The sequence below is a fragment of the Bufo gargarizans genome, chromosome 8, assembly GCF_014858855.1.
Source record: "Bufo gargarizans isolate SCDJY-AF-19 chromosome 8, ASM1485885v1, whole genome shotgun sequence".
Taxonomy (NCBI): Eukaryota; Metazoa; Chordata; class Amphibia; order Anura; family Bufonidae; genus Bufo; species Bufo gargarizans.
The window spans coordinates 199,318,829-199,343,913 of NC_058087.1; the positions used below are offsets into that span (position 1 = coordinate 199,318,829).

At 49.2% G+C, this 25,085-nt stretch overlaps 1 protein-coding gene across 1 annotated transcript in view; it reads left to right on the forward strand.

The window, feature by feature from the left end:
* The window catches only part of LOC122945564, a 140,519-nt gene extending 115,733 nt beyond the window's left edge, over positions 1-24,786 (forward strand). Inside the window, exon 12 of the mRNA XM_044304629.1 lies at positions 24,575-24,786. Coding sequence (XP_044160564.1) covers positions 24,575-24,786 — 212 coding nt within the window. The remainder of the gene's footprint in view (positions 1-24,574) is intronic.
* Positions 24,787-25,085: the final 299 nt, after the last annotated feature.

Consider the following 25,085-nt stretch of genomic DNA (forward strand, 5'->3'; position numbering starts at 1 on the left):
CTGTCTGACAGCAGCGTTTACACTAGACTGTGGACTGTCTGACAGCAGCGCGTACATTAGACTGTGGACTGTCTGACAGTAGTGCTTACACTAGACTGTGGACTGTCTGACAGCAGCGTTTACACTAGACTGTGGACTGTCTGACAGCAGCGTTTACACTAGACGGTGGACTGTCTGACAGCAGCGTTTACACTAGACTGTGGACTGTCTGACAGCAGCACTTACACTAGACTGTGGACTGTCTGACAGCAGCGCGTACATTAGACCGTGGACTGTCTGACAGCAGTGCTTACACAAGACTGTGGACTGTCTGACAGCAGTGCTTACACTAGACTGTGGACTGTCTGACAGCAGTGTTTACACTAGACTGTGGACTGTCTGACAGCACTGCTTACACTAGACTGTGACTGTCTGACAGCAGTGCATACACTAGACTGTGACTGTCTGACAGCAGTGCTTACACTAGACTGTGGACTGTCTGACAGCAGTGATTACACTAGACTGTGGACTGTCTGACAGCAGCACTTACACTAGACTGTGGACTGTCTGACAGCACTGCTTACACTAGACTGTGACTGTCTGACAGCAGTGCTTACACTAGACTGTGGACTGTCTGACAGCAGTGCTTACACTAGACTCTGGACTGACTGGCAGCAGCACTTACACTAGACTGTGGACTGTCTGACAGCACTGCTTACACTAGACTGTGACTGTCTGACAGCAGTGCTTACACTTGACTGTGGACTGTCTGACAGCAGCAGTTACACTAGACTGTGGACTGACTGGCAGCAGTGCTTACACTAGACTGTGGACTGACTCGTGGCAGTGTGTCACGGACGGTGTACAGGAAACAAGGCAAAGCAACATGTATAAACGACTCGCTGGATCCAAAAACTAAGGAACCAAGGGAGACCCCTGCAGAAGACCTGACACTTTCCCTGGCTGCTCAGCCTATGCAAAGATCCGAATGGTGGAGGTTTACATATCCACGAACCTTGACTATAAAGCCCTGAGCACCCTACAATAGTGAGGGGACACGACCACCGGCTCCCTACACAAGATACGGAGGGAGTCAGGGTCACCTGGGATCCAGCAAACAGAAAATAACAGATAAAGGTACAACACTTAGCTTTGAAGCAAACAGGAGAACAGAGTCAGCATGCACACACACTCCAGGAAGTAGTATAAGCCGCCCAGAAAAGCCTTCTGGGGAGGAATTTAAAGGGAAGCAATTAGTCCAACACATGACAGCTGAGAGAGGCTAACGAGAGGAGGAGCTGAATACCACAACACAGAAACTCAAGGAGGAGGTTCTGAAAGGCCTCTGTCAGAGCTTCTCAGCTGTCTGGTTGTGACAGTACCCCTCCCTCTACGAGTGGACTCCGGACACTCAGAACCCACCTTCTCAGGATGGGACCTATGGAAAGCCCTGATGAGACGAGAGGCCTTAATGTCCGTCACTGGGACCCACATCCTCTCCTCAGGACCATACCCCTCCCAATGAACAAGGTACTGAAGAGAACCGCGGACAAGACGAGAATCCACAATCCTAGAGACCTGAAATTCAAGATTCCCATCAACCATAATCGGAGGAGGAGGCAAAGGCGAGGGTACAATGGGTTGAACATAAGGTTTCAATAAGGACTTATGAAAAACATTATGGATCTTCCAAGTCTGAGGAAGATCAAGACGGTATGCAACAGGATTGATGACAGACAGGATTTTGTAAGGCCCAATAAACCTAGGACCCAACTTCCAGGAGGGAACCTTCAATTTGATATTCTTGGTAGACAACCACACCAGATCACCAACATTCAGGTCCGGACCAAGCACACGTCTCTTATCTGCCACACGCTTATATCTCTCACTCATGCTCTTTAGATTATCCTGAATCTTTTGCCAAATAGATGACAAAGACGAGGAGAATCTGTCCTCATCAGGTAAACCAGAAGACCCCTCTCCCGAGAAAGTCCCAAACTGTGGATGAAACCCATATGCACCAAAAAATGGTGACTTATCAGAGGACTCCTGACGACGGTTATTTAAAGCAAACTCAGCAAGGGACAAAAAAGAACACCAATCCTCTTGATTCTCCGCCACAAAACAGCGCAGATATGTCTCCAGATTCTGATTGACGCGCTCTGTCTGGCCATTCGACTGCGGGTGGAAAGCAGAAGAGAATGACAACCGAACCCCCAAGCGAGAACAGAAAGCCTTCCAGAATCTGGAAACAAACTGCGTGCCCCTATCAGAGACTATGTCTGAAGGAATACCGTGCAATTTGACAATGTGATCAACAAATGCCTGCGCCAGCGTCTTAGCATTGGGCAAACCAGGAAAAGGGATGAAATGCACCATTTTGCTAAAACGGTCCACCACCACCAGAATCACAGTCTTCCCCGAGGAACGAGGCAGGTCCGTTATGAAGTCCATGGACAGATGTGTCCAAGGACGGGAAGGAATGGGTAAGGGAAGGAGAGGACCTGATGGCCGTGAATGAGGGACTTTGGCACGAGCGCAAGTCTCGCAGGCTGCCACAAAACCCTCAACCGACTTACGAAGCGCAGGCCACCAGAATCTCCGAGCGATGAGATCCAGTGTGGCTCTTACCCCCGGGTGCCCAGCAAGGACCGTATCGTGGTGTTCTTTAAAAATCTTGTGTCTTAAAGCGAGAGGCACAAACAACCTCCCAGGAGGACAAAGATCAGGAGCCTCTGACTGGGCTGCCTGCACCTCTGCCTCCAATTCAGGAAAAAGAGCAGAGACCACCACACCTTCAGCCAAAATGGGACCCGGGTCTTCAAAATTCCCGCCTCCCGGAAAACAACGTGACAGGGCATCTGCCTTCACATTCTTAACTCCAGGGCGGAACGTGACAACAAAATTAAACCTAGAAAAGAACAACGACCATCTGGCCTGTCTCGGGTTCAGACGCTTGGCTGACTCCAAGTAGGCCAGATTTTTATGGTCAGTAAATACGGTAATAGGGTGTCTGGCTCCCTCTAGCCAATGGCGCCATTCCTCAAAAGCCAACTTGATGGCCAACAATTCCCTATCTCCCACATCGTAATTTCTCTCTGCGGAGGAGAGTTTTCTTGAGAAAAAGGCACACGGTCGCCAATTGGCAGGAGAGGAACCCTGAGACAAGACCGCCCCCACACCCACCTCAGAAGCATCAACCTCAACTATGAAGGGTAAAGAAACATCAGGTTGCACCAAGATGGGAGCGGAAGCAAAACTCTCCTTGATATCAGAAAAAGCCTTACGCGCCTCTACTGACCAAGAAGAAAAATCTACCCCCTTTCTGGTCATATCAGTGAGTGGTTTAACAATAGAAGAATAATTCAAAATGAACTTCCTGTAATAATTGGCAAAGCCCAAAAAACGCATCAGCGCCTTCTGATTCTCAGGAAGCTCCCACTCAAGCACAGCGCGGACCTTCTCGGGGTCCATGCGAAAACCAGAAGCGGAGAGAAGAAACCCCAGAAATTGAATTTCTGGAACCGCAAACACACATTTTTCCAGTTTCGCATATAATTTATTCTCCCGCAGGATGAGCAAGACCTGACGTAAATGTTCCTTATGAGTTTTGAAATCGGGAGAAAAAAATCAAAATGTCATCCAAATACACCAATACAAATTTTCCCATCAAATGATAAAAAATGCTGTTCACGAAATGCTGAAAAACGGCTGGGGCATTCATCAAACCAAAAGGCATAACCAAATTTTCAAAATGGCCCTCAGGGGTATTGAAGGCCGTCTTCCATTCGTCCCCTTCTCTGACCCTGACCAGGTTGTATGCCCCTCTTAAATCTAATTTGGAAAAGACTTTAGCCCCAACAACCTGGTTAAATAGGTCCGGGATCAGAGGAAGCGGATAAGGGTCACGAATTGTGATATTGTTCAGCTCCCTGAAATCCAGACAAGGTCTTAAAGAACCATCTTTTTTCTTAACAAAGAAAAAACCAGCGGCAACAGGTGACTTCGAGGGTCGTATGTGTCCCTTTCTCAGACTCTCAGAGATATAAGCACGCATAGCGATCCTCTCAGGTTGGGAAAGATTGTATAAACGAGATTTAGGCAGCTTGGCGTCTGGGATGAGATTAATAGGGCAATCGTACTCCCTGTGCGGGGGCAAATCCTGAACTCCACTCTCAGAGAAGACATCCGAAAATTCAGAGAGAAAAGATGGTACAGTCTTAGTAGCAACCTCAGAAACAGATGTCATGAGGCAATTCTCTCTGCAAAAGTCACTCCAACCATTTATTTGCCTCGCTTGCCAATCAATGGTGGGGTTATGCTTAGTGAGCCAGGGCAGCCCCAACACCAGAGGGGTAGGGTAAACCGCTAAGGACGAAACATGACACATCCTCAACATGAGCATCACTCACAATTAAACGGATATTGTGAACTATGCCCTTTAATGATTTTTGAGAAAGTGGAGCGGAATCGATAGCAAAAACAGGAATATCCTTTCCCAAAGTGCGCACCTGGAAACCATGAGTTATCGCAAATTGATTATCAATGAGATTAACCGCTGCTCCACTATCCACAAAAATCTCACAAAAAATGTTCTTGCTCTCTAGCGCCACCCTAGCCGGCAGGACAAAACGGGAACTACAAGCAAATGGAAAACCTTCAATTTCCGCCTCAACCCTGCCAATAGTAACAGACGGAACATTTTTAAAAGATTTTTTCCTGTTTGTTTCTTTATTACTCCCAGAAAACTGCCTGAATCTCCTAGAGGGACAAATATTTGCCAAATGATTTATACCTCCACAACAAAAACAAACCCTCCCATGCGAGCTGAATCTTCTATTGTCAGAAGCAATCAACCCCAGCTGCATGGGCTCCTGCTCAGAAGGGGCTGACGGCGACTGAGACCCCTGCGCACAGAACGGGACCGCTGCACTGTCCTGGGACTGAGTATGACAGGAAGGGGACATCTCTCCTCTCTCTCTAAGACGCCTGTCAATACGAACGGCCTGAGACATAGCAGAGTCCAAAGAAATAGGCCTCTCATGAAAGGCAAATGCATCTTTCAATCCCTCTGAAAGACCATGGCAAAATTGACTTCGGAGCGCAGCATCATTCCAACCAGTATCAACTGCCCATCTCCGAAATTCTGAGCAGTATATTTCTGCGGATTGTTTACCCTGGCATAATAGACGTAGTTTAGACTCAGCCAGAGCAATACGATCCGGATCATCATATATCTGACCCAGGGCTAAAAAGAATTCATCCACTGAACGGAGAGGCCGTGCCCCCTCCGGCAGCGAAAAGGCCCAGGACTGAGCGTTACCTCTGAGCAGCGATATAATGATCCCCACCCTCCGTTCCTCATCACCAGAGGAGTGGGGAAGAAGGCGAAAATGGAGTTTGCAAGCCTCTCTAAACGCACAAAATTCTCACTACCCCCGGAGAACGTATCCGGGAGCGAGATCTTAGGCTCAGAACAAACTCCATGAACGCAAGCTGAACCGGTCACTTGAAGCTGAGAAAAAGTCTTACGGAGATCAGCTACCTCCAATGAAAGACCCTGGAAGCGTTCAGCCAAAAGTGAAACCGGATCCATGCTTGAGACGGTTATGGCGGCTTATAATGTCACGGACGGTGTACAGGAAACAAGGCAAAGCAACATGTATAAACGACTCGCTGGATCCAAAAACTAAGGAACCAAGGGAGACCCCTGCAGAAGACCTGGCACTTTCCCTGGCTGCTCAGCCTATGCAAAGATCCGAATGGTGGAGGTTTGCATATCCACGAACCTTGACTATAAAGCCCTGAGCACCCTACAATAGTGAGGGGACACGACCACCGGCTCCCTACACAAGATACGGAGGGAGTCAGGGTCACCTGGGATCCAGCAAACAGAAAATAACAGATAAAGGTACAACACTTAGCTTTGAAGCAAACAGGAGAACAGAGTCAGCATGCACACACACTCCAGGAAGTAGTATAAGCCGCCCAGAAAAGCCTTCTGGGGAGGAATTTAAAGGGAAGCAATTAGTCCAACACATGACAGCTGAGAGAGGCTAAGGAGAGGAGGAGCTGAATACCACAACACAGAAACTCAAGGAGGAGGTTCTGAAAGGCCTCTGTCAGAGCTTCTCAGCTGTCTGGTTGTGACACAGTGCTTACACTAGACTGTGGACTGACTGGTGGCAGTGCTTACACTAGACTGTGGACTGACTAGTGGCAGTGCTTACACTAGACTGTGGACTGACTGGCAGCGGCACTTACACTAGACTGTGGGCTGACTGGCAGCAGAGCTTACACTAGACTGTGGACTGACTGGCAGCAGCACTTACACTAGACTGTGGATTGACTGACAGCAATACTTACACTAGACTGTGGACTGACTGGCAGCAGTACTTACGCTAGACTGTGGACTGACTGGCAGCACTGCTTACACTAGACTGTGGACTGACTGGTGGCAGAGCTTACACTAGACTCTAGACTGACTGACAGCAGAGCTTACACTAGACTGTGGACTGACTGGCAGCAGTGCTTACACTAGACTGTGGACTGACTGGCAGCAGCACTTACACTAGACTGTGGACTGACTGGCAGCAGCACTTACACTAGACTGTGGACTGACTGGCAGCAGCACTTACACTAGACTGTGGACTGACTGGCAGCAGCACTTACACTAGACTGTGGACTGACTGGCAGCAGCACTTACACTAGACTGTGGACTGACTGGCAGCAGCACTTACACTAGACTGTGGACTGACTGGTGGCAGAGCTTACACTAGACTCTAGACTGACTGACAGCAGAGCTTACACTAGACTGTGGACTGACTGGCAGCAGTGCTTACACTAGACTCTGGACTGACTGGCAGCAGCACTTACACTAGACTGTGGATTGACTGGCAGCAGTGCTTACACTAGACTGTGGACTGACTGGCAGCAGCGCTTACACTAGATTGTGGACTGACTGGCAGCAGCACTTACACTAGACTGTGGATTGACTGGCAGCAGTGCTTACACTAGACTGTGGACTGACTGGCAGCAGTGCTTACACTAGACTGTGGACTGTCTGACAGCAGCGCTTACACTAGACTGTGGACTGTCTGACAGCAGCGCTTACACTAGACTGTGGACTGACTGGCAGCAGCACTTACACTAGACTGTGGACTGTCTGACAGCAGCACTTACACTAGACTGTGGACTGACTGGCAGCAGCACTTACACTAGACTGTGGACTGACTGGCAGCAGCACTTACACTAGACTGTGGACTGACTGGCAGCAGCACTTACACTAGACTGTGGACTGACTGGCAGCAGTGCTTACACTAGACTGTGGGTTGACTGGCAGCAGTGCTTACACTAGACTGTGGACTGTCTGACAGCAGCGCTTAAACTAGACTGTGGACTGTCTGACAGCAGCGCTTACACTAGACTGTGGACTGACTGGCAGCAGCACTTACACTAGACTGTGGACTGACTGGCAGCAGTGCTTACACTAGACTGTGGACTGACTGGCAGCAGTGCTTACACTAGACTGTGGATTGACTGGCAGCAGTGCTTACACCAGACTGTGGTCTGACTGGCAGCAGTGCTTACACTAGACTGTGGATATACTGGCAGCAGTGCTTACACTAGACTGTGGACTGTCTGACAGCAGCGCTTACACTAGACTGTGGACTGACTGGCAGCAGCACTTACACTAGACTGTGGACTGACTGGCAGCAGCACTTACACTAGACTGTGGACTGACTGGCAGCAGTGCTTACACTAGACTGTGGATATATTGGCAGCAGTGCTTACACTAGACTGTGGACTGACTGGCAGCAGCACTTACAATAGACTGTGGACTGTCTAAAAGCAGCACTTACACTAGACTGTGGATATACTGGCAGCAGTGCTTACACTAGACTCTGGACTGACTGGCAGCAGTGCTTACACTAGACTGTGGTCTGACTGGCAGCAGTTCTTACACTAGACTGTGGATATACTGGCAGCAGTGCTTACACTAGACTGTGGTCTGACTGGCAGCAGTGCTTACACTAAACTGTGAACTGACTGGCAGCAGTGCTTACACTAGACTGTGGATATACTGGCAGCAGTGCTTACACTAGACTGTGGACTGACTGGCAGCAGCGCTTACACTAGAGTGTGGACTGACTGGCAGCAGCACTTACACTAGACTGTGGATTGACTGGCAGCAGTGCTTACACTAGACTGTGGACTGACTGGCAGCAGTGCTTACACTAGACTGTGGACTGTCTGACAGCAGCGCTTACACTAGACTGTGGACTGTCTGTCAGCAGCGCTTACACTAGACTGTGGACTGACTGGCAGCAGCACTTACACTAGACTGTGGACTGTCTGACAGCAGCACATACACTAGACTGTGGACTGACTGGCAGCAGCACTTACACTAGACTGTGGACTGACTGGCAGCAGCACTTACACTAGACTGTGGACTGACTGGCAGCAGCACTTACACTAGACTGTGGACTGACTGGCAGCAGTGCTTACACTAGACTGTGGGTTGACTGGCAGCAGTGCTTACACTAGACTGTGGACTGTCTGACAGCAGCGCTTAAACTAGACTGTGGACTGTCTGACAGCAGCGCTTACACTAGACTGTGGACTGACTGGCAGCAGCACTTACACTAGACTGTGGACTGACTGGCAGCAGTGCTTACACTAGACTGTGGACTGACTGGCAGCAGTGCTTACACTAGACTGTGGATTGACTGGCAGCAGTGCTTACACCAGACTGTGGTCTGACTGGCAGCAGTGCTTACACTAGACTGTGGATATACTGGCAGCAGTGCTTACACTAGACTGTGGACTGTCTGACAGCAGCGCTTACACTAGACTGTGGACTGACTGGCAGCAGCACTTACACTAGACTGTGGACTGACTGGCAGCAGCACTTACACTAGACTGTGGACTGACTGGCAGCAGTGCTTACACTAGACTGTGGATATATTGGCAGCAGTGCTTACACTAGACTGTGGACTGACTGGCAGCAGCACTTACAATAGACTGTGGACTGTCTAAAAGCAGCACTTACACTAGACTGTGGATATACTGGCAGCAGTGCTTACACTAGACTCTGGACTGACTGGCAGCAGTGCTTACACTAGACTGTGGTCTGACTGGCAGCAGTTCTTACACTAGACTGTGGATATACTGGCAGCAGTGCTTACACTAGACTGTGGTCTGACTGGCAGCAGTGCTTACACTAAACTGTGAACTGACTGGCAGCAGTGCTTACACTAGACTGTGGATATACTGGCAGCAGTGCTTACACTAGACTGTGGACTGACTGGCAGCAGCGCTTACACTAGATTGTGGACTGACTGGCAGCAGCACTTACACTAGACTGTGGATTGACTGGCAGCAGTGCTTACACTAGACTGTGGACTGACTGGCAGCAGTGCTTACACTAGACTGTGGACTGTCTGACAGCAGCGCTTACACTAGACTGTGGACTGTCTGACAGCAGCGCTTACACTAGACTGTGGACTGACTGGCAGCAGCACTTACACTAGATTGTGGACTGTCTGACAGCAGCACATACACTAGACTGTGGACTGACTGGCAGCAGCACTTACACTAGACTGTGGACTGACTGGCAGAAGCACTTACACTAGACTGTGGACTGACTGGCAGCAGTGCTTACACTAGACTGTGGATTGACTGGCAGCAGTGCTTACACTAGACTGTGGACTGTCTGACAGCAGCGCTTACACTAGACTGTGGACTGTCTGACAGCAGCGCTTACACTAGACTGTGGACTGACTGGCAGCAGCACTTACACTAGACTGTGGACTGACTGGCAGCAGTGCTTACACTAGACTGTGGACTGACTGGCAGCAGCGCTTACACTAGACTGTGGATTGACTGGCAGCAGTGCTTACACTAGACTGTGGACTGACTGGCAGCAGCGCTTACACTAGACTGTGGACTGACTGGCAGCAGTGCTTACACTAGACTGTGGATTGGCAGCAGTGCTTACACTAGACTGTGGTCTGACTGGCAGCAGTGCTTACACTAGACTGTGGATATACTGGCAGCAGTGCTTACACTAGACTGTGGATATACTGGCAGCAGCGCTTACACTAGACTGTGGACTGACTGGTAGCAGCACTTACACTAGACTGTGGACTGACTGGCAGCAGTGCTTACACTAGACTGTGGATATACTGGCAGCAGTGCTTACACTAGACTGTGGACTGTCTGACAGCAGCGCTTACACTAGACTGTGGACTGACTGGCAGCAGCGCTTACACTAGACTGTGGACTGACTGGCAGCAGCACTTACACTAGATTGTGGACTGTCTGACAGCAGCACATACACTAGACTGTGGACTGACTGGCAGCAGCACTTACACTAGACTGTGGACTGACTGGCAGAAGCACTTACACTAGACTGTGGACTGACTGGCAGCAGTGCTTACACTAGACTGTGGATTGACTGGCAGCAGTGCTTACACTAGACTGTGGACTGTCTGACAGCAGCGCTTACACTAGCCTGTGGACTGTCTGACAGCAGCGCTTACACTAGACTGTGGACTGACTGGCAGCAGCACTTACACTAGACTGTGGACTGACTGGCAGCAGTGCTTACACTAGACTGTGGACTGACTGGCAGCAGCGCTTACACTAGACTGTGGATTGACTGGCAGCAGTGCTTACACTAGACTGTGGACTGACTGGCAGCAGCGCTTACACTAGACTGTGGACTGACTGGCAGCAGTGCTTACACTAGACTGTGGATTGGCAGCAGTGCTTACACTAGACTGTGGTCTGACTGGCAGCAGTGCTTACACTAGACTGTGGATATACTGGCAGCAGTGCTTACACTAGACTGTGGATATACTGGCAGCAGCGCTTACACTAGACTGTGGACTGACTGGTAGCAGCACTTACACTAGACTGTGGACTGACTGGCAGCAGTGCTTACACTAGACTGTGGATATACTGGCAGCAGTGCTTACACTAGACTGTGGACTGTCTGACAGCAGCGCTTACACTAGACTGTGGACTGACTGGCAGCAGCGCTTACACTAGACTGTGGACTGAGTGGCAGCAGTGCTTACACTAGACTGTGGATATACTGGCAGCAGTGCTTACACTAGACTGTGGACTGTCTGACAGCAGCGCTTACTCTAGACTGTGGACTGACTGGCAGCAGCACTTACACTAGACTGTGGACTGACTGGCAGCAGCACTTACACTAGACTGTGGACTGACTGGCAGCAGTGCTTACACTAGACTGTGGATATACTGGCAGCAGTGCTTACACTAGACTGTGGACTGTCTGACAGCAGTGCTTACACTAGACTGTGGACTGTCTGACAGCAGCGCTTACACTAGACTCTGGACTGACTGGCAGCAGCACTTACACTAGACTGTGGATATACTGGCAGCAGTGCTTACACTAGACTCTGGACTGACTGGCAGCAGTGCTTACACTAGACTGTGGTCTGACTGGCAGCAGTTCTTACACTAGACTTTGGATATACTGGCAGCAGTGCTTAAACTAGACTGTGGTCTGACTGGCAGCAGTGCTTACACTAGACTGTGGACTGACTGGCAGCAGTGCTTACACTAGACTGTGGATATACTGGCAGCAGTGCTTACACTAGACTGTGGACTGACTGGCAGCAGTGCTTACACTAGATTGTGGACTGACTGGCAGCAGTGCTTACAATAGACTCTGGACTGACTGGCAGCAGTGCTTACAGTAAACTCTGGACTGACTGGCAGCAGTGCTTACACTAGACTGTGGATATACTGGCAGCAGTGCTTACACTAGACTGTGGACTGACTGGCAGCAGCACTTACACTAGACTGTGGACTGACTGGCAGCAGTGCTTACACTAGACTGTGGACTGACTGGCAGCAGCGCTTACACTAGACTGTGGATTGACTGGCAGCAGTGCTTACACTAGACTGTGGACTGACTGGCAGCAGCGCTTACACTAGACTGTGGACTGACTGGCAGCAGTGCTTACACTAGACTGTGGATTGGCAGCAGTGCTTACACTAGACTGTGGTCTGACTGGCAGCAGTGCTTACACTAGACTGTGGATATACTGGCAGCAGTGCTTACACTAGACTGTGGATATACTGGCAGCAGCGCTTACACTAGACTGTGGACTGACTGGTAGCAGCACTTACACTAGACTGTGGACTGACTGGCAGCAGTGCTTACACTAGACTGTGGATATACTGGCAGCAGTGCTTACACTAGACTGTGGACTGTCTGACAGCAGCGCTTACACTAGACTGTGGACTGACTGGTAGCAGCGCTTACACTAGACTGTGGACTGAGTGGCAGCAGTGCTTACACTAGACTGTGGATATACTGGCAGCAGTGCTTACACTAGACTGTGGACTGTCTGACAGCAGCGCTTACACTAGACTGTGGACTGACTGGCAGCAGCACTTACACTAGACTGTGGACTGACTGGCAGCAGCACTTACACTAGACTGTGGACTGACTGGCAGCAGTGCTTACACTAGACTGTGGATATACTGGCAGCAGTGCTTACACTAGACTGTGGACTGTCTGACAGCAGTGCTTACACTAGACTGTGGACTGTCTGACAGCAGCGCTTACACTAGACTCTGGACTGACTGGCAGCAGCACTTACACTAGACTGTGGATATACTGGCAGCAGTGCTTACACTAGACTCTGGACTGACTGGCAGCAGTGCTTACACTAGACTGTGGTCTGACTGGCAGCAGTTCTTACACTAGACTTTGGATATACTGGCAGCAGTGCTTAAACTAGACTGTGGTCTGACTGGCAGCAGTGCTTACACTAGACTGTGGACTGACTGGCAGCAGTGCTTACACTAGACTGTGGATATACTGGCAGCAGTGCTTACACTAGACTGTGGACTGACTGGCAGCAGTGCTTACACTAGATTGTGGACTGACTGGCAGCAGTGCTTACAATAGACTCTGGACTGACTGGCAGCAGTGCTTACAGTAAACTCTGGACTGACTGGCAGCAGTGCTTACACTAGACTGTGGATATACTGGCAGCAGTGCTTACACTAGACTGTGGACTGACTGGCAGCAGCACCTACACTAGACTGTGGACTGACTGGCAGCAGTGCTTACAATAGACTCTGGACTGACTGGCAGCAGAGCTTACACTAGACTGTGGACTGACTGGCAGCAGTGCTTACAATAGACTCTGGACTGACTGGCAGCAGTGCTTACAGTAGACTCTGGACTGACACGTTAATTTTTATTTATTTTTTTACTTTTTCTTTCCACTGTATCTTTGACATACTTAGGAGTCACCAGGATAAGATTCTCATTGGCAGAGCTGATATTTTTATGCTATGAGTAAGGATAAGCGAACACCTGGAAGTTCGCCGAGTTTGGCCCATCGGAACTTTGGCTCAACGGTCAGGTTCGGGACTCAAACTTGACCCAAACTTGACCCAAACTTGACCCCGAACCCGAACCCTATTGAAGTCAATGGAGACCTAAACTTTTGGGCACTAAAATGCCTGTAAAATACATATTGTAAGGGCTAGAGGGCTACAAAAGGAAGCGAAATGGGGGTAAGAGCAGGACAGTTGCCCTGCAAACACATGTGGATAGGGAAATTACCTAAAATAACATAGAATAAAAAAAATATATAATCTTGTACTATGAGGCGGAGGTCAAAGTGGAGTAGGATGTTTTGGACGCGGTGGACGTAGTGGTGTAGTTGGAAGCGGCGGAGAAGGAGGAGGTAGCCAACACTGTTTTTGTTGTTTTTTTTATTTTTATTTTTTTTCCTTTATTTTTTTTATTTTTATTTTTTTTCTTAGACATTTGGGAAGACCCAAAACATTGGGAACTAGAAAAGAGAATGCAAAGAGAAAGTGCGCTGGAGTTTAATAATGGTTGGGTGCACCCTGTATACTTGTCTACTCAGCACAAGTTACGGACAAGTCTTGTGTAGTGATGGACGAACATCGGCCGGGACATTTCGCGAATGCCCGTTCGCGATCAAATGTTCGCAAACCGTGCGTTTGTGGCAGGCCCCATCCACTTTAATGGCAGGAGAACCTGAAAAACCTTCAGGTCATATTTGCAGCCACTAAATACTTACTAGAAGCGCACAAATAGTCCCACAACATGGACAGTGACCAGAGGGGGATCGATGGCAAAAATTCCCAATAAAAATACGTATTTTAATCAGGGGCCATTTTTATGCATCTTAAAGGGAAACTCTCAAAAATGTGCCATGCTGGAGCCTAGAATTTTTTTATTTTAGGCCACTGGAGTACAGGACCCAACAATTAGATATTCACCTGACAGAAAAGAACAAGTGGTAGGCAATTAAAGAGTGCCGTGTTTGTGTGAGGGGAGGCGGGGCTTTAATTATTTAAACCTGGCTCTCCTGCCCCCACTTGTCGGTTCGAATGCTTTCGAATCGGCTCGTGGGTTGGTGCCAGAGAAGTGCGTGCGTCACTGGAGAATCGGGTGGTCGGCTGCGTCGGGCTCGTCGCTTCGGTGATTAGGTAGGCAGGGTGGCTGCACACCCGTCTCGCTATGTATAACATGGGGCGCTGCCGAGCGTGCCGCCGGGCCCCAGCCGCGCTGGCGACTGCCCGCACTCCCGATCGCTTCCGGCACCCCGCTCCAGGCACCCCGATACAGGCACCCCGATCCGCTCCAGGCCCTGCGCCAAGCACCCCTGCTCCCACGTGCAGCGTCCCCCAGGCGGGCACCCCTCATCTGTGGCTCAGCAGCGACGGGTCACACGTCCTTCACATACCCAGAGCAGCGGTCACGCCGGCCGTCGGCTCCTCAGTGCAGCTCACTGGCTTGCTGCGCTCCAGCAGGCCCTGGCTTGATAGAGGGCGACACCTACAGGCCCATACTGGTACTGCAGTCCAGGTACAGGGCTCCTTGCTCAGGCACAGTGGCTAGGTACTAAGGCAGGACAAAAAAAAAAAAAAAATAAATATTATATATTTGGGATATGTTTTAAGGATCAAATATAAAGAGTGCTCCAAAAAGGGGAGCTGACCACGTCACTTTGCGCACGCAGCCGGGCCGCCCGCTAGCCCATACGGCGAGTCAGGGGGTTGGTTCGGGCGCAGTCGCAATAATCCTGTGGACAGCAAAGGAGCGGTGGCAGGAGTGAAGGGTCACCCAGTCACCGTGCGCTCACTCACATGTCTGTCCTTGTTTATTCAGGTCCACAGGTGGTTGGCTAACTTACGATACTGTGGGGTTTGTGGCTGTCATGGCCGCCAGGTGAGTCAGGGGTGGTGCAGGCGTGGGCCAACCCCCTCCTTTTCTCCTGCATAGGCTTGGGGGACGGGGGATGGTGGACTATTATGGCCAGGCCTCTGGCGCATCTCTTACAGGGTGGCGCCTACAGTCGTGGCCTTTGGCCTTTAAATAAAGAAATAAAAAAAAATAAAAAATGGTATAGATAGGAATGTTGCTTTGCCAGGTCTGTCACGACTACAGACTCCTTATAAAGCCCTGCCACGACTGCAGGCATCAGTCTGTCACGACTACAGACCCGCTCTAAAGCCCTGCCACGACTGCAGGCATCAGTCTGTCACGACTACAGACTCGTTATAAAGTCCTGCCACGACTGCAGGCAACAGTCTGTCACGACTACAGACCCGTTATAAAGCCCTGCCACGACTGCAGGCATCAGTCTGTCACGACTACAGACTCGTTATAAAGTCCTGCCACGACTGCAGGCATCAGTCTGTCACGACTACAGACCCGTTATAAAGCCCTGCCACGACTGCAGGCATCAGTCTGTCACGACTACAGACCCGTTATAAAGCCCTGCCACGACTGCAGGCATCAGTCTGTCACGACTACAGACCCGTTATAAAGCCCTGCCACGACTGCAGGCATCAGTCTGTCACGACTACAGACCCGCTCTAAAGCCCTGCCACGACTGCAGGCACAAATCCGTTATGACTACAGACTCGTTATAAAGCCCTGCCACGACTGCAGGCATTAGTCTCATGTCAACAGACTCGTGAGGTAATACTACCACGTCTACAGGCGATGGTCCGTTACCGCTACTCCCGAGGTAGGGTCCCCCCACGACTACAGGGGCCAGTCGGTCACATCCACAGACTCGGTCGCACTCCCGTTGACTACAGGCACTGGGGGGGCATCTACAGGTAGTTGCGTCACGTCTACGCACGCGGGTCAGCCACGGCCTGGGGGGTCAGCCTTCTCGGTCACAGGTAGGTCCGGTCCAACCTCAGTCTCCCAGCGGGTTCCAGTCACAATAACCAGCCCCTAGGGGGGGCACTCCCGCGCCGGCGCATAATGCCAGGGAGCTATGTGGCTCCCCACGCGGCACACGATTCAAACCGGCGAGGGCCGGGTTCACGGTAAAGGAAGGGCTCCCTCTGATCCGGTGCACATCGCCAGGGAGCGGCGCTGCTCCCCACGTGGTACGAGTGTCCAGCCGGCGGTGGGTCGGCCCTGGCTGAGGGGGGGGGGCTCCCCCGCACTGGTGCACTCTGCCAGGGAGCAGCGTGAGCTCCCCACGCGGCTGGGGGTAAAGGTGCTGGACACCGTTTCCCCGCTCCTCATCTTCAATAAAGTCTGGCACGGGCCGCCGTGCCGTTAGGTAGGCAGGGATCGGGGGAAGGAGTACCAGGCTCGGTCAGGGGGAGCAGATCATAGGCGGTGGCTGGCTTCCTGCTGCCGGCCGTACAGAAGGTTCCAAGGGGGTCATTTAGGCACAGGATGTTAGTTAGTCTGTGCAGGTGACCTGCGTTATACCATGCTCTTCATGCTCGTACTCAGAGCTGTGCCCATACTGGAGCTGCGTAAGTGGTTTATAGTTTAAAAAAAAAAAAAAAAAAAAAAAAAAAAAAATTCAAACCACAATTAGAGTCTTTCACGCATGGCTTCTCCGTTTTAGGTTTACACATATAGTCCGCCATTGGAGTCTCTCACACATGGCTTCTCCGTTTTAGGTTTACACATATAGTCCGCCATTAGAGTCTTTCACGCATGGCTTCTCCGTTTAGGTTACACATATGACTCCGCCATTAGAGTCTCTCATGCATGGCTTCTCTGTTTTAGGTGCACACATATGACTCCACCATTAGAGTCTCTCACGCATGGCTTCTCCGTTTTAGGTTTACACATATGACTCCGCCGTAAGAGGCTCTCACGCATGGCTTCTCCGTGTTAGTTTTACACATATGACTCCGCCGTAAGAGGCTCTCATGCATGGCTTCTCCGTTTTAGGTTTACACATATGACTCCGCCATTAGAGTCTCTCACGCATGGCTTCTCCGTTTTAGGTGTACACATATGACTCCGCCGTAAGAGGCTCTCATGCATGGCTTCTCCGTTTTAGGTTTACACATATGACTCCGCCATTAGAGGCTCTCATGCATGGCTTCTCCGTTTTAGGTTTACACATATGACTCCGCCGTAAGAGGCTCTCATGCATGGCTTCTCCGTTTTAGGTTTACACATATGACTCCGCCGTAAGAGGCTCTCACGCATGGCTTCTCCGTGTTAGTTTTACACATATGACTCCGCCATTAGAGTCTCTCACGCATGGCTTCTCCGTTTTAGGTTTACACATATGACTCCGCCATTAGAGTCTCTCACACATGGCTTCTCCGTTTTAGGTTTACACATATGACTCCACCATTAGAGTCTCCCACGCATGGCTTCTCAGTTTTAGGTTACACATATGACTCCGCCATTAGAGTCTCTCACGCATGGCTTCTCCGTTTTAGGTTTACACATATGACTCCACCATTAGAGGCTCTCACGCATGGCTTCTCCGTTTTAGGTGTACACATATGACTCCACCATTAGAGTCTCTCACGCATAGCTTCTCCGTTTAGGTGTACACATATGACTCCACCATTAGAGTCTCTCACGCATGGCTTCTCCGTTTTAGGTTTACACATATGACTCTGCCATTAGAGTCTCTCACGCATGGCTTCTCCGTTTTAGTTACACATATGACTCCGCCATCTGAGTCTCACGCATGGCTTCTCCGTTTTAGTTTTACACATATGACTCCGCCATTAGTCTCTCGCGCATAGCTCCGCCATTAGTCTATCGCGCATGGCTTCTCCGCTTTAGGTTTACACAGATGACTCTGGCATTAGAGTCTCTCACGCACGACTTCTCCGTTTAGGTTTACACATATGACTCCGCCATTAGTCTCTCGCGCATGGCTTCTCAGTTTTAGGTTTACACATATGACTCCACCATTAGAGGCTCTCACGCATGGCTTCTCCGTTTTAGGTTTACACATATGACTCCACCATTAGAGGCTCTCACGCATGGCTTCTCCGTTTTAGGTGTACACATATGACTCCACCATTAGAGTCTCTCACGCATGGCTTCTCCGTTTTAGGTTTACACATATGACTCTGCCATTAGAGTCTCTCACGCATGGCTTCTCCGTTTTAGTTACACATATAACTCCGCCATCTGAGTCTCACGCTTGGCTTCTCCGTTTTAGTTTTACACATATGACTCCGCCATTAGTCTCTCGCGCATAGCTCCGCCATTAGTCTATCGCGCATGGCTTCTCCGCTTTAGGTTTACACAGATGACTCTGCCATTAGAGTCTCTCACGCACGACTTCTCCGTTTAGGTTTACACATATGACTCCGCCATTAGTCTCTCATGCATGGCTTCTCCGTTTAAGTTACACATATGACTCCGCCATTAGAGCCTCTCGCGCATGGCTTCTCAGTTTTAGGTTTACACATATGACTCTGCCATTAGAGTCTCACGCATGGCTTCTCCGTTTAAAAAAAAAAATAAAAATTTTCCACTTTTTCTTTCAGGTTTGTCCAGGGGCAGATCGGTTGCCAATGCCAATTCCTCACCAGGCCCAGCTGCGCTGGGACTAGTCTCTCATCTCACCATAGCTAACAGACTGATGGCCAATTCCTTGGCCAGTAATACCCTGAGGGCTTACAAGACAGCTTGGCGCCTGTTTCAGAAATATGAACACCTACCCGGCTGCTGGCCGGGGGGACTATCACTCACCTATTGGGCTTCGTCAGGTTTTTTGCCACTCTCAATTAAACCTGTCCTATAGCACTGTTAACTATACCTGGCAGGTATTCAGCACATTCGGGTTTAGTTAACAGGTTCAGGGGTCGATCCTCTCTCGATCACAGGACATTCCTTCCACAGGGGCGCAGCAGCTGCGGCGTCCATGCATAAGGTACCAGTACATGTAATCAAACGGTTGGGTCGTTGGAGTTCCGCGTGTTCCATGCGTTATATCCCGGATCCTTAATACAAAATGTCACTGGCTTTCCGAGTTTTGGTTTTGTAGTTTCTGTTATCAAAGTCTTTCAAAACTCCTATGCATGGTTCTTTTGGCCCCTTTAGGCTACCCTTCGATAAGCAGTTCCGGCATAACTCTGCTGCTTCTAGGTAGGGGGGGGAATATAGGCTTAGGTAGGGGACCCTCTCGTAATGAGCCGATCCGAGCACAAGTGGTAGGCAATTAAAGAGTGCCGTGTTTGTGTGAGGGGAGGCGGGGCTTTAATTATTTAAACCTGGCTCTCCTGCCCCCACTTGTCGGTTCGAATGCTTTCGACCCACCCAGAAGCCCTCCCTTCTTCTCAGGACTCATCATTGGTGTGGCCCCCTTTAGGCTACCCTTCGATAAGCAGTTCCGGCATAACTCTGCTGCTTCTAGGTAGGGGGGGGAATATAGGCTTAGGTAGGGGACCCTCTCGTAATGAGCCGATCCGAGCACAAGTGATTATGTGGCTGGAGGTATATTAGGCGGTCAGTGGATAACAATTTTGCTGTAGGCCAGTGGAGTACAGGCCCCAAACATTAGGCATTCACCAGACAGAAAAGAACTAGTGATTATGTGGCTGGAGGTATATAAGACAGTCAGTAGGCCACTGGAGTAGAGGCCTTAAAAATTTGTCATTCGCCTGACAGAAAAGGACTTTTATGCCACTGTATATAAATAAGACAAGAACCATACTTTGTTCTGGGTTGTGGTGGATATGTGTGGGCTGGCATAAAGAAATGAAATTACACGTGGTCGTCACAGGTTTTGAATTCCTCCGAGATCCATACCTTATTTATTTTCAGAAAAGTGAGGTAGCCCACACTGTCGTGAGCAAGGCGAGTGCGCTTATCGGTCATGATCCCCTCCGATCGGCTGAACGTCCTTTTGGACAGAACACTCATTGAGGGGAAAGCCAAGAGTTCCATGGCAAATTGTGCCAGCTCTGGCCACAGGTCAAGCCTGCACACCCAGTAGTCCAGGGGTTCCTCGGTTCTCAGAGCCTTTAATTCGATGTACTCGGACACCTGTCAGTCTAGGCGTTCCCTGAGGCTGGATCCGGAGGTCAGCTGTCGATGGGTTGGCTCCAAAAATGATCTCACATCCGAATTGACCAACACATCTTCAAACCGCCCTCTTGCAGGCGCGGTAGGATTGGTACCCGCACCTGTTTCGATGTTGGTGGAAATTCCTCTGCCAGCGCCTGCAACAGTAGAATGCAGTATATCTCGCAGCAAGGCCTGGAAATGCTGATTTTGTACCGGGGGTCTAAGTACGTTGCCACCCAGTACTGGTCCTTGCCCTTTATGCTTTTTATATGGGGGTCCCTCTTTAAACACTGGAGCATTAAGGCCCCCATTTGCACTAAATTAGAAGCGGTAGAGCGCCCTGGCTCCTGCTCTTCGCCCAGGAGATTCTCATCCTCGGTCTCCTATCCCCAGCCACGGACAACACCAGGGATCCCTGAAAAGTTTAAAGCCTGCTCTTCTTGCTCTTCCTCCTCCAGGCACCATCCTCCTCTGACTCCTCTTCTGCTGACTTGTCTCAGATGGAGTATCCCCCCCTGGGAATTCATTCAGCATTGTGACTTCCTCATCTTCCAGCTCCTGCTCCTTGATGGCTTGATCAATGACACAACACAATAAACGCTCCAAAAAGAAAGCGTAAGGTATGATGTCACTGATAGTGCCATAGCTGCGACTGACCAGTTTGGTGATCTCATCAAATGGCCGCAGAGAAGTCTGCATGCATCGCGCATGAGCAGCCACTGGTGCGGTGAAAAGAAACCAAGCTCCCCAGAACCAGTCCTGCCGCAGAGTTCCTACAGGTAGTCATTAATGGCACGTTGTTGCTGGAGCAGCCTATCAAGCATATGCCAGGTGGAGTTCCAGCGCGTCAGGCTGTCACAAATCAGACGTCTGACGGGCAGGTGGTGTCACCGCTGAACGTCAGTAAGGTGAGCCATGGTAAGTAAGTAAGATCTTCTAAAATGGCCAGAGATTTTCCTGGCCTGTCGCAAGATGTCTGGTGTATTTGGCAACAAATCACTGCACGACTAAGTTCAGTACGTGTGCCATGCACAGCACGTGTGTCATTTTGTCCTGTTTCAGTGCGCTCAGCAAATTGGCACCGCTGTCGCACACCACTTTAACAACTGAGTAGGGTTAGCCACTGATTGGCCTGTGACCGCAGAGCTGAAAGGAGTGCAGAACTGGTGTGGCTCTTGGCTTCCTGGCACAACAGCCACAGCACAGCACGGCAACATCTCACTTGGCATGTCGAATAAGGTTCTGGGGAGCTTGGGGGGTGCAGCGGAAGAGGCAGTAACAGTTAAAAAGGATGAGTAAGCAGAGGAGGAGACGGAGGATGGAGTAGAAGGAGGAGAAGAAGAGGCAGGCCTGCATGCAATCCGTGGCAGTAACACCACACGGGTGCCAGGGGTTACATGCTTGACAGCCAACAGAAGGTTCACTCAGTGGACAGTAAAAGTTATGTACCTTCCCTGCTATGGCAGTAGTTGGCGGGCTAGCAGCTCCGACAAGCCAGCGGAGGATTATCCGGCGTCATAATTTTTTTACGCTCGAACATTTGGGCCATGGAAGCCTGCCTTGTGCCAGATGAACGCGATAACGCATAGTGGAAGATGGAGTGGAGGACAAATGGGAGGAGAGAGGAGAAGAGGCAGGGCATGGAGTGCCAGGAGTGTGGCTTTGTGAGTTCTGACGGTGTTTCTCCCACTGGGCTTGGTGATGGGAGGCCAGGTGTCTTCTTAAGACGGTCGTCCCTTGGTGAGTGTTAGGCTTACAGCGAATTATACATTGACAGCACAGGCTGTAGATGGCAACACTATTGTCAGCAGCTGACACGTTAAAAAAGCACACACTGCGGAGCCATGTACTGGCGTCCTGGGAGCGCAAGATGTGACCGTGCATGGTAGATGGCTCGCTCCAGATACATTTCCAGTCTGCTTTTTGCCTCCTTTAAGTTCTGCCTGCTTCTTCTCCTTCTTCTGCCTATCTGCTGCTCCGTCTCTCCCTCTGAACTCCCCTCCTCTTCCTCTCTTGTGGGCACCCACTTGATGTCCATCGTCATCATAATGACCTTCAATACCACTGACATTTGAGATCTCAGAGTAAGCATCAACAGCAGGGACCGCCCTCCTTAGGCTAATCTGGGTACTGTCGTCAGACCTCTGGTGGTGGCTGTTGCTACCTCCTCTTCCTTATCCGATGGAATGGCTGCGCTTTGGTATGGTTTGGGAATGGATGGAAAATAATTCCTCTGACTTGAGTGGAGGGGCTATGGTTTTGGTGGTGGTGTTGTCTTTGGGGGTGCACACAGCAGGAAGTGAGGAGGGTATAGATACAGAGGATGAGGAGGGTGCAGAAGCAGAAGGCAGAGTTAGCCACTCAACCAACTCTAGTGCGTCCTTTGACGTAATTGCACGCACCTTCTCCAACTTTCCACTTAGGCTCCGGCCTTGTGCACCTGCCCAACCCTTTCCACCTCTGCAAAACGGCCTGCCTCTTCCTGTAATTTTTAAAATGACCCTGTGCCAAAGTCCCTAGAGAAGAGCAGTATATCGCAGGCCTCAATCAGTATTTGGTGGAAGCAGGTATATAGAACCCATGAATCTATATTTGTTGGAAGCAGGTATATCGCAGCCCTCAATCAGTATTTTGTGGAAACAGGTGTATAAGACACCTGAATCATTATTTTGTGGAAGCAGGTATATCACACCCCTCAATCTGTATTTTGTGGAAGCAGGCATATCAAACCCCTCCATTAGTATTTTGTGGAAGTAGGTATATAGAACCCCTTAATCAGTATTTGTAGAAACAGTTATATAGCACCCCTCAATCAGTATTTTTTGGAAAAAGTTATATAGAACCCCTGAATCAATATTTTTTGGAAGTAGGTATATCGCACCACTCAATCAGTATTTTGTGAAAGGCGGTGTATCGCAGGCCTCAATCAATATTTGGTGGAAGCAGGCATATCACACCCCTCAATAAGTATTTTGTAGAAGCAGGTGTATCGTAGGCCTCAATCAATATTTTGTGGAAGCAGGTATATTGCACCCCTCAATCTGTATTTTGTGGAAGTAGGTATATCAAACCCCTTAATTAGTATTTTGTGGAAGCAGGTAAATCGCACCCCTCAATCAGTATTTTGTTGAAGTTGTTATATTGCACCCCTCAATCTGTATTTTGTGGAAGCTGGTATATCGCACCCCTCAATCAGTATTTTGTAGAAGCAGGTATATCGCACCCCTCAATCAGTATTTTGTGAAAGGTGGTGTATCGCAGGCCTCAATCAAAATTTGGTGGAAGCAGAAATATCGCACCCCTCAATAAGTATTTTGTGGAAGCAGGTATATCATAGGCCTCAATCAATATTTTGTGGAAGCAGGTATATCGCACCCCTCAATCTGTATTTTGTGGAAGTAGGTATATCAAAACCCTTAATAATTTTTTTGTGGAAACAGGTATATCGCACCCATCAATCAGTATTGTGTGGAAGCCAGTATATCACACCCCTCAATCAGTATTTTGTGGAGCAGGTATATAGAACCCTTTAATCATTATTTTGTAGAAGCAGTTTTATCGCACCCCTCAATCAGTATTTTGTGGAAACAGGTATGTACAGTAGAACACCTGAATCAATATTTGGTGGAAGCAGGTATATCGCACACCTAAATCTGTATTTTGTGGAAATAGGTATATCAAACCCCTTAATCAGTATTTTGTGAAAGCAGTTATATCGCACCCCTCAATTAGTATTTTCTGGAAGCAGGTATATAGAACCCCTTAATCAGTATTTTATAGAAGCAGGTATATGGCACACCTCAATCAGTATTTTGTGGAACAGGTATATAGAACACCTGAATCAATATTTGGTGGAAACCGGTGTATCGCACCCCTCAATCTGTATTTTGTGGAAGTAGGTATATCTCACCCCTCAATCAGTATTTTGTGGAAGCAGGTATATAGAACCCCATAATCAGTATTTTGTGGAAGCAGATATATTGCACCCTTTAATCAGTATTTTGTGGAAGATGATATATCGCACCCCTCAATCAGTATTTTGTGGAAGCAGGTATAGAGAACTCCTGAATCAATATTTTTTGGAAGCTGGTATATCGCACCCCTCAATTAGTATTCTGTTGAAGCCAGTGTATTGCAGGCCTTAATCAATATTTGGCGGAAGCAGGTATATCGCACCCCTCAATCTGTATTATGTTGATATTGATCCAATAATACAGATCCAATATTGATCCAATTTTACTGTTTTCACAGGCAAGAACAATACAAATAAAAATGTGAGCAAATCAGAAGGGAAGGTCAGTAACCGGGACTCTGAGAAGAAGGCGAAAAGCAAAAGGCACTCTAAGAAGGAGCCAGAGAGTATACAGGATCCTCAGAAGGAGCTGACAAGGGACTCTAAGAAGGAGCCTGAGAGTAAACAGGACTCTGAGAATGATCAACATTACTACAGCTCCCAGCTATAACATATTTACTGTTGTCAAAAGGGTGAATCCACCAGCATAAATGTATCATTATATTCTGAGGGACTATGCCACTAATGCAGATCTACTGTACCCATTAGGACTTGTACTAAGCAAAAGTAAGTAAATTAATAAATAAAATATTACAACAAGCAAAAGTATGTAAACTCACCTGTACAGAAAAACACAAGACAAAGCAGCAAAAACAACAAAACAGAATAATGCACATAAACCAGCAGAACGTAAGACGAGGGCATCTTCTACCGCTAGAGGAATCTAGTTCCATCATCAGAGTATGTATA